Source organism: Chanodichthys erythropterus, chromosome 16, assembly GCF_024489055.1.
Source record: "Chanodichthys erythropterus isolate Z2021 chromosome 16, ASM2448905v1, whole genome shotgun sequence".
Classification (NCBI taxonomy): domain Eukaryota; kingdom Metazoa; phylum Chordata; class Actinopteri; order Cypriniformes; family Xenocyprididae; genus Chanodichthys; species Chanodichthys erythropterus.
In genome coordinates, this window is record NC_090236.1 from 42,411,970 (window position 1) to 42,421,912 (window position 9,943).

The 9,943-nt window shown below is 46.8% G+C and overlaps 2 protein-coding genes across 4 annotated transcripts; one reads left to right on the plus strand and one right to left on the minus strand.

Annotated features, from left to right (window-relative positions):
- On the plus strand, positions 1-5,619 carry efcab14 (EF-hand calcium binding domain 14). 3 transcript variants are annotated; one of them, XM_067362497.1, is made up of 10 exons: positions 1-729; positions 1,416-1,561; positions 2,009-2,154; positions 2,342-2,440; positions 2,558-2,668; positions 3,151-3,198; positions 4,256-4,435; positions 4,518-4,557; positions 4,633-4,722; positions 5,418-5,619. In XM_067362497.1, exons 1-10 carry the CDS (start codon positions 551-553, stop codon positions 5,525-5,527), a joined length of 1,149 nt encoding a protein of 382 aa, XP_067218598.1. In that variant the 5' UTR covers positions 1-550; the 3' UTR covers positions 5,528-5,619. The 3 variants fall into 3 exon arrangements, with proteins under 3 accessions (XP_067218598.1, XP_067218597.1, XP_067218599.1); XM_067362496.1 differs by having other exon boundaries at positions 3-729; positions 4,515-4,557; XM_067362498.1 differs by having other exon boundaries at positions 6-729; positions 4,280-4,435; positions 4,515-4,557.
- A 185-nt stretch (positions 5,620-5,804) lies between these two features.
- On the minus strand, positions 5,805-9,828 carry znf830 (zinc finger protein 830). Its single transcript, XM_067362499.1, has 2 exons — positions 8,988-9,828; positions 5,805-8,223 (listed from the first exon to the last, which is right to left on the minus strand). The coding sequence occupies exons 1-2, from the start codon at positions 9,361-9,363 to the stop codon at positions 7,568-7,570; spliced, it is 1,032 nt and encodes a 343-aa protein (XP_067218600.1). The 5' UTR covers positions 9,364-9,828; the 3' UTR covers positions 5,805-7,567.
- Positions 9,829-9,943: the final 115 nt, after the last annotated feature.

Consider the following 9,943-nt stretch of genomic DNA (forward strand, 5'->3'; position numbering starts at 1 on the left):
GTTCCTCCAATCAGAATCACTTCCTGTCAGGATCGGATGGATTATCATGTTCATTCTGAAGAGAAAAAGATCTGCTCTGATTCTTGAACTATAATTCATATCTGTGATGTAATATTTGTGTTATGACATCATATTCAGACTGACACGAGCGGTTCGTCAAACTACTGAATGATTTCCGTAGCGTCGCCGCGCGCACTATTATAAACATTATAGCGATATTCGGCGATTATTTCTTACTACAGCATGATGATGATGATGATGATGATCATGATGATAATGAGTGAAGCTGAGGCGGTTCTGTGAACAAACGCGGTTGATATGATGGACAGCGCGTGACCGCACACTGAGCTAACGCTAATGCTAACGCTAACGCTCCTCAGTGTCCGAATAAAGAGTTAATCTACTGAAGACTGACCGGTGGATGTGACCACACACACTCTGCTGACCGGTGGATGTGACCACACACACTCCGGCTGACCGGTGGATGTGACCACACACACTCCGGCTGACCATCGGGTCGCAGACGCTCGAGCGGTCGGTGTGTGACGCGATGAGCCCTCAGAAGAAGATGAAGAAGAGGAAGGAGCTGAACGCGCTGATCGGCCTGAGCGACAGCAGCAGGAGGAAGAGCAAACACCGGCTGCTGCGGACCGAGCCGCCCGAGAGCGAGTCCGAGTCCGGGTCCGAGGAGCAGGAGTTCAGCGGCGGCCGAACCGGCCTGTTCGGGAAGTGAGTGTTTCTCTGCAGATCATGAGTCCATACTGATACTGATCCTGATCATACACTGATCCTGATCATACACTGATCCTGATCATACACCGGTACTGATCGCTTCACAGACAGGCTTTATTCAGTTGAGTGAATCTGAGAGTTGTAAACATCTGGAGTTTCTTCAGTCCTGCCCTGATGAAGCGTGACAGATACTGACCTCTAGTCCTCCAGAGACAGTAATAACTGATCAGTCCCTCAGAACCAGAGGATGAAGAGGAGCTTCAGAGAAACTGAACAGAAGATGAAGCAGTTATCAGTGTCTGTTCTGGACCGTATGTCTCTGTCTGTGGTGTGCAGGAGCTTCATCAGGGCAGGACTGAAGAAACTGTGGCATGTTATGATCCATTCTTTCAGTGAAGATCCTCTAGATTCATGTGTTTCATTGAAAGCTACAGATCTGCAGGTGACATTCCTCAGTCACATGACCTGATTTGTTGAGGAAGTAGAAGAGAGAGTTGCTGCTGATGCTGGCTGTGTTTACATGATGTGATTGTGTCAGTCATCAGAGTAAAGTTTACTCACACACACTCACATGATCTCACATACAGTCGGTGTTACTGGCCGCTGATTTCATCTATGTGTGTGTGTGTGTGTGTGTGTGTGTGTGTGTGTGTGTGTGTGTGTGTGTGTGTGTGTGTGTGCAGGAGCTCAGTGCAGTGCTGCTCGCTCTGTTACCCGCTGTGTGTCTTCATCCTGCTGGCCGCGTGCGTCATGGCCTGCGCCGGACTCATCTGGATGCAGATCGCCCTCAAAGAGGACCTGGACTCCATGAAGGAGAAGATCCGCACCAGTACGTCCTCATCCGACCGACCGCACACACACGCACACACACACACACACACACACACACACACACACACACACACACGAGATCAGACTGATGCTAACCCATTCCTTCACTCACATTATTATCGAACACCTTCATACAGTGCAGGCTAACAAAGAATATGTTCTAAGAATGTTTTGCTAACGTTCGCATTAAGTTATGACAGTGTTATTTCTGAATGTTCTCTGAACGTTCTGTAACAAACACCCAACTAACATCCAGCTGAAAGGTTTCAGGAAAACGTTCCGTGAACGATTGTTTTTGTGTTAATGTTTTGAGAACATTATTGAAGGTCAGATTATTTGAACGAAACATTCTACTAACGTTAGCTCATAACGTTGAGAGAACGTTTCTGTTAGCAGGAGTGTGAAGATGTTTCCTGTCAGTGATGTTGTTGATGATGTGTGACAGTGGAGAGCAGCCAGAAGCTGTCGTCACACGAGATCCTGAAGCTCAGCGAGGAGCTGAAGGCCAAACAGATGAAGCTGGACGACATGGAGAGCGGAGAGCGAGGCCTGACCCGACTCTGGTCCAACCTGACGGAGGTCAATCAGAAGGTCAGCGATGAGCATCATTAACTCTCGTACAAATGACTGATTTTCTGCTAATGTGCTTCATTAACTGAATGGTAAAATGTTGTTAATTTAAACTGCACAATTATTGTGTTTATCTCAAATAATGATTAGAGGGAGCTCATTGATCAGTACAGCAGTGTCATGTGACCGATGTGTGTGTCTCCTGCAGCTCAGCGCTCTGGATTCAGCTGTCAATCATCTGAAGGCCAACATCAAATCCGCGTCGGACCTCATCGCTCTTCCCAGGAGTGTGGAGGAGCTGCAGAAGGTTAGCTGCTGTTCATCTGGATCTCCAGCGCATGTAAAGAGTCATGTCTCACAGTGTGTGTGTGTGTGTGTGTGTGTGTGTGTGTGTGTGTGTGTGTGTGTGTGTGTGTGTGTGTAGAGCGTGGCCTCCATCGGCAGCACCGTCACCAGCCTCCAGCACGACGTCACCTTGATACAGGCTGTGGTGGAAGAGAGAAGAACAGGAGCAGATCAGCTGAAGGACAGCACGGTACGACACGTCACCACCTCAGGACAGTTTTCACCAGAATTCACCGTCCAACTCTGTGTTTAAATCAGAGACGCTGTTAAACCATCCTTCTGTCCTCCTTCCGAACCCGTGTGACTTCCTCAGACAAACACAAACAGAAGATATGTTCAGATTTTCTCAGTGCAGTGGAAGTCATTGCTCATTCTTCTGTTGTGCTCATCTGAAGCAGGAAGGTCATGCAGGTTTGAGTGACATGAGGATAAATGAGGACAGAACGATCATGTTTGGGTGAATAATCCCTTTAAGAGTCCCTCGTACTGGAGAACTAACGTAATGACGCTGCCTTTAGGAAACATAGTCGCCAAAATCAGCGCTATTTTATATCGTTGCTGGAGATCATGTTGTTTTGATGTTTGTGCCTCAGATCAATGTCTGCTGCTGTGAGAGTGACCGTTCATGTGTCCTTGTTTTACATGGCCTGACCTCACCTTCTGACCATAAAGAGCGGAGTGACACCAGTGAACGACAGCAGCTGGGCAGCACTTAAACAGGTAACACACACACACACACCTGAGAACCGTCATATTCAGTTGTGTGATTCTGCAGTCTGAACTGAGCGTGAGATTAGTCGAGTTGAACAGATTATTTTCACGATTCATTTTCAGCTTCAGAACTACAGAAATTGCTGGTGTCATGAGGACATTCACACCACTATAGTCTCACTCCTTAACTCCTCAAAAACATGATTATTGAAAAATAAATGAATTCTCTCCATCCATTCTCCAAACCCCTCGTCTCCTGTAGGGTCACGGTAAGAACTCAATAATATTTATAAGTAAATATTACATTAAAACATTAGCATGTGACCTTCAAATAAGTAAATATTGCTTTAAAAAGGTGAAGGGAAAAGTAAAATGGAGAAACCTAAAATAGAAATATAAGCACAGCGGTGTGACGATACGATACTTTAAACCCTTCCAAAATAAAGAAGCTTTTCTTAAATTATTACATGATAAACGGTTTACAGAAAGTCCTGTTCATCAGGATGGACTTCCTCCCGCATGAACAGAATAGAGATGTTCATGATTCTGCCCAGCTGAGAGTAGAGTTGTGTTCAGACGGTTGAAGGTGTTCACAGGTGCTGTGATCTGATCACGTCATGTGACCCGCCGCATGTTTAGTGTAAACGCTCACTGCCGCCCACTCGTGTTGTGAGAGAGTGATTCAGACTGAACACACCGATGATGGTGAAATCACAGCCGCCTCCTTCACCCTCTCCAAACTCAGATTCAGACAGCTGCTAAATTTGACTCCGCCCACACGCTCTTCTGATTGGCTGTGATTTGTGATTTATTTTGTCCAGTCTGGTTTGACAGACAAATGATGTTCTATTAACAAAGTTTGGGAGGAGCGCATTCAAACGATCTGTCCAATCAGCAGGAGACGAGGTGTGTGTGTGTGTGTGTGTGTGTGGCTGACTCGGTGTTCCTCGACAGGACCCAAACACACTCTCTTACTCTAATTATTATTAAGTGTGAGCTTGTGAAACCGCCTGTCGCTGGGGTCTGGTTAGGACACGGTGTCTGACACACGTTACCCATAATGCAGTTGTGTGTGATGCTGGTGTGGCAGGACGTGCAGGATCTTCAGGACGGGGTGAGCGAGGTGAACGGCTCTCTGCTGCTCCATCAGTCCTGGTGCCGCGAGCAGATCCAGAGCGTCCACTTCATGCTGTCCAACCTGAGCCGCTGGGTGTCTGTGCTGGAGCGGAGCGAGTCAGGTGACACGGTGAGATCTCACACACACTCTCTCACACACACACACACGCCGCTCATCCCTCAGCTCACTCTCTCTCTCTCTCTCTCAGCAGTGGACAGCTCCGGCCGCTCATCAGCTCCAGACGGACGCAGGTGTGTATCGGTTCATTCACGCTTGAGTTGACGCTCACCTGATCACCTGACTGATCACGAGCCTGTGTGTTTCAGGCTCCCCCCCGCCCCGCCGCCCCAGGGCCGCGTCCCGCAGACGCTTCAGAAGAGGACCGCCGCCCTCCAGCAGGACCGAGTCTGTGAGAGGTGCATAAGCTGCTCGTGTTGTCATAGTAACTGCGTCACATGCTACTTTACACTTCACAGACGTCCACTGAAGGAGTGACACTGGAACTGACGTGTGTAAATATATTAAACTCATCAGCATTACATATACAAACTCATGGAGGTTAAAAATATCAGTTCTAGACCATTCTCGTCTGGCAGAGGCGCAGCTGTTTCCTGTCTGACTTTAGTGTGTAATGTTGCTGTTTGATCATGAAAAGAGCTCCAGTTCTTCTCTGTATCAGTGTCAGTGTTTCTTCACAATATTCCTCATTTAAATGATTCATACGCAGAATAAAGGGGCGGGGCCTGGTTGAGTTAGTTAGTAGTGTGTTGGTCATGGTAAGGGGCGGGACATTTCCCAAACACCAATCACAACACACTGCTCACATCACATCAAGAGTGAATCAGCATCACAGGTCCTCTTTAAGATAAGCTGTGGTGAATCTGAACATGGATCAGAAACAGTACATCAGGAATATTTGCCTCCAAAGTCATGGACATATATTGGTAAAAATGAGATTCATTCATTTATTTTTATATCTCTCCTGAAATGTGGAGCTCATGGTTCCCGTCAGAATCTCCAGATGTCCGTGAGGAAGTCTGTGTCAGTTTCTCTGTTGATTCTGGGGTTAAAGGTCAACACTGGCGTCTGAGTCTTGTTCTCTCGCTGTCAGATGTGGAGCGGCCGCTGCGGGACCGTCCGGCTCCAGGCCTGCAGGAGGCGTTCGGGTCGGACCGGGACCAGACGGATCCGCCGGAGGAGCCGCTGATCCACCGCGACTGACCTCAGACTCGCTCCGAGTGTTTGGTTTCTGTGAAGCAGCTGGAAATCCTTCATGTGACGGACAGGATTGATCAGCTGACTCTGTTTCACACACTTTCATCTCAGATTAGAGTGAATCTCAGTCCTGTCGGGATCAGATCCAGTGTGCCGGAGCATGAACGTGTTCTTCACTGTATTTGACCCTGAATCTGCCCAAAATCAAACATGCTAGTTTTCGTTGTACTGCTGATTTGAAGTCTTTGTTTTCTGGTGTAACGCAGTAAATTATTACAGTCATGATGAAAACGACCGCAGACGCCGTCAGAAGATCTGATGCGTTCACGAGGCGTTCAGTGTGTTTACGGCACTCACGGTCACATGTTTATTTCCTCTGACAAACTCCCGTGACTTCTGCTGAACCTGGATGTGATTTACTGAGATTCACTCGTATATTTACACAAGTGTCTGTCTCTGTGTGAACTGAGGGCAAATGAAGTGTTTAAACTGTCAGATTAGCAATAATATGATTGCTTTTAGTGGATGTAATCAGATATTTATGATAATATAATCCATGCACTCAGCTACTTGTTTGATCAGATGTAGGTTTTAATTTAAAGTATGTTCAGCACAAGTGTGTGTGTGTGTGTGTGTGTCTGCAGACTGAAGGCCTCGCAGGCGCTGCTCTAGATTTGTTCTTCTCCAGTTGCTTGAAAATAAAGTCTCTCAGACTCTGCTGTCGCTTTATAAAAGGTGTAAATATTGTAGAATTGGACATTTCTATGTCAGAAACTAATTTTAAGCAGTAGGAAGATGATGATGATGAAGATGAAATTGCATCTGTACATGGTGAGTTTGCACTGCATGTTCTTTAACGTAACATGAATAAAAGCTGATTTTATTGAAGTGTCCGTCTGTCTCTTTATCATTGAGCATCAAGAATCTCGAGAAGGTCTTGAAGATCTCGAGACGCTGTGGTTCGTCAGAATCAGAAACATCTCATGTGTTTCAGCTGTACTGCTTATTGCTTGCCATGTTTTAGATGTTGCAAATGGGGAAGAACACAAAGTAAATCTGGAACAAGAAGTAAGGCGAGTTTTCCACTTTTACAACTCGTGAATCTTTTACCATTTCTTTAAATGAAATGATCTTTAAGTCATGTGATGGAGAAAAAACCCTAATGATTGAACACTAGTTCAGATTTATAGTTTAAAAAACTGATGACAATTTCTGGAGTCAAAGTGAAAATATTCCATCATTAGAACCTTGTGTGTTAACAGATGCAAATACATTTATTGGTATTCATACATTCTTTTTCTGCAATGAATAAGAGCTCATATATGATCATCTTCATCACTGCCTCGTGTTCATTTCAGCTCATCATCGGTCTGGCTCTCGAGCGCTGTAACCCTCATCATCGTCACAGAGGAAGAACGTGTCCTCAACAGACTCAACAGCTTCCATCACTTTATTTAGATCTATATAAAACCTTTTTATCCCAGACCGTACAGACGCAACCCTACAGCCTTAACTTCACAATCTTCCTAAGCTCCAGGGGTTTCTTTAATAAAATTTGTAGAAAACATCCTACATTTGATCTTAATATCATTTCTCAAATCTGTGTATGTGTGATTCAGAGGACAAACATGTACGTCTCTCTTCCAGATGAGAAATCTGTACATCGCAAATGAGCTTCAAATTGTGTGCAGCTGAACGGGTTCAGAGATTATATCTCCCGCAGAAATCTCTCGATATCGTCTCTGTAAGAGAACTTTCCTATCATCTGCTCAAGTCTGCTTTTATTAGGCATTGCAGTATTAAACATCATGAGTGTAAAGATGTGTATTGTGAATAAAGAGTTAAACAATTAAAACACAGTAACTAAAGGACATCAGAGGATTATTAAAGATATCTGCAGGAATCTGAGAACAATCAAACATGTACAAACTGAAGCTGCTGTGCTTTATAGACAGTTCACACTGCTTCTGATTAACGAGTCTGTATGAACACACATCATCATCATCACTCCAGAAACGAGTTCTTCAGCAGGTAACGTGTGTTTGATCACGCCAGCGCTCCTTTGGCCCTCCAGTCCTGCGTCAGCACGTGCATCAGCTCTTCCTCGTCCTCCTCCTCGCCGCCGGCCGCCCGCGGCTCGTCCCGCTGCCGCCTCTCTCTCCTCAGCGCGTGCTTCACCACCTCCTGTTTGGCGCGTAGAACCTCCACGCGGCGAAAGCACTGGATCTGCTCGTCGATCTCGTCGATCTGCCGCTCCAGCCGCCCTTCCTCGTCGTCTTCAGCCACGATGGCGTCGGACGCGCTGTTCACCTGCCGCATCTCCTTCTGGAACTCCTCCCACTCGCGGTCCATGTGATCTCGGGGCGTGTCCACGTTACGCACTTTGGCGTCGCGCACCGGATCATCGAAGAAGCCCTCGGGTAAAGCTTCGGCCCTGTTGTCCTTCTTCTCCGGCACCGTCTCGTCGCCGTCCTCGGCTTTGGACACGGAGCCGGAGTGAGAGACGGCCGGCGGCGCGGCGGAGACGCTGTTGTCGAAGAAATCCGCGGGGAGGCCAGCGGCCGGGACCGGCTCCTCAGCTGGAGCTGCACTGCTGGTGTCTTCATCATCATCATCATCATCATAGTGTCCGACGAGGAGCCCGAGACCTGCTGACTGACGGGAAGATACGGCTGTCTGCTCCGGCTGTCCCGCGGCTGCACCTGCACACACACACACACACACACGGGTCAATCAGCTTAAAGACGTCTGATCAGAACCTCCGTCACTCAAAGCGCTCCAGTTCATGGAGTTATCAAAGGCCTCGCACAGACTGCAGTGTTTGTAAATGTGGTTAATTCAGTTGTAGAAGTGAGTGTGAACAGAACAGGATTAAACACTGAGAACTGCAGTGTGAACATGATCTGTGCTGAGATGAAGTGTTTTCACCTGCTGGACAAACATCTGAACAGCGTCTCGGAGCGTTTACACCTGAATCCAGTGCTGAACTGACCGATGCGGATCAAAACACTGGTGTAAACAGAAGTGGGTATGAAACTGATTTACACTTCACACATGCGTAAACTAGTGCTGTTCCTGATGAATGATCTTCCTAAATCTGTCCAGACAAGTTATTCTGATTAAAGGAAATAATGTGGACAGATAATTCATTACAATAAATAGTATAATATTCCAGATTTTATGGAGAGTTTAACTGCATCTTGCTGGGAAAACCTTCTCTACTCTCACTATTTCCCTGTTCCATCTGATTCTAACCATGTCTGAAACTCCTCGTGCTTCACTTGAGAGAAGCTCTGGATAAAAGCGTGTCAAACTATGAATGTGGAGGAACATCTGACTCCCTGAAGACACTGACGCTCGCGTGACTGAACACATGAATGAATGTACAGTATAAATGTGATTATTGTTGTTGTGATGGGGTTGTTATTAATATTGTTGTGATTATGATGTTGTGATGGTGTCGCACCTGCAGTGATGTGACTCTTGGCTCTTTTGCCTGAGGATGAGGATGATGAAGGCTCCGGCGCGCCTCTCTTCAGCGCTGAGGATGATGATGATGATGATGATGATGATGATGAAGGAGCAGGTGTCGGAGTGCTGTCTCTGTTCTTCAGCTCACTGACTCTGTCCTTGTGTTGTTTTCCCAGCACGTGAGTCTGCCACAGCAGCGCGGATTTGACGGACGCGTTGCACAGCGCGCAGCTCAGCTGACCCACACTGTTGTATTTGGCGTACGGCGATTCCACGCGCTTCTCCCGCTCCGTCGACCGCTTCTTCTCCCTCATTAACCGCCGTAAATCGTCTTGATTTACCACTTTCTTCCCCTTCTGTAACGAAGCCATCTTCGCAGGCTCGTCGCGGGAAAATGACGTGATTCTCGGACGACGCTCTGTTTGGAGCTCGACCTCCAGGCGGCGCTATAACCCTTCAGTCATCTGCGATACATTCAACATGTGAGTGTTTGCGTGTCGTTCACAAAAACGTGTCATATCTGCCTCAAAGTCTATAAAATGTTTAAATAAAGTGAATAGATTATATAAATGAAATAAATCATCGTCCTCAGTGATGAAGAGGAGCGGGAAACGATTCAAGCTGTCCAGGATTGGTCCGTCCTGACCAGCGCTGAGGAAAGTAACAAGCAGCACGTGACTCCGTCGTCTCAATGTGCACTCTATCCATCCTAAATAGTGGGTGCTTCTCAATTCTTATTTGAGCATCCTCGTTTCCTTTCCTTGCTTCCTTTCCTCGCGTCTTAGCTCCACCCCTCCAGGATGCGAGGGAAGGACGCAAGGAAAAGACGAGAGGACGGAGGAATTGAATCAAGTGAAATGATAAATCCTCGCTCCCTTTAGCGTCACTTGAAAGCGTCATCAGCTGCGCATGCGGGATCTACCCATATGTTGTTAAAGTTTGGTTATTTAA

Bases quoted from the DNA above. Each gene is read 5' to 3' on its own strand.
- efcab14 (XM_067362496.1), top strand. From the start codon at position 551: ATGAGCCCTCAGAAGAAGATGAAGAAGAGGAAGGAGCTGAACGCGCTG. The intron at 1,562-2,008 runs GTACGTCCTCAT...GATGTGTGACAG, and splicing joins GAAGGAGAAGATCCGCACCA to TGGAGAGCAGCCAGAAGCTG. The intron at 3,199-4,255 runs GTAACACACACA...CCCATAATGCAG, and splicing joins GCTGGGCAGCACTTAAACAG to TTGTGTGTGATGCTGGTGTG.
- znf830 (XM_067362499.1), bottom strand. From the start codon at position 9,363: ATGGCTTCGTTACAGAAGGGGAAGAAAGTGGTAAATCAAGACGATTTA. The intron at 8,224-8,987 runs GTGCGACACCAT...GTGTGTGTGCAG, and splicing joins CAAGAGTCACATCACTGCAG to GTGCAGCCGCGGGACAGCCG.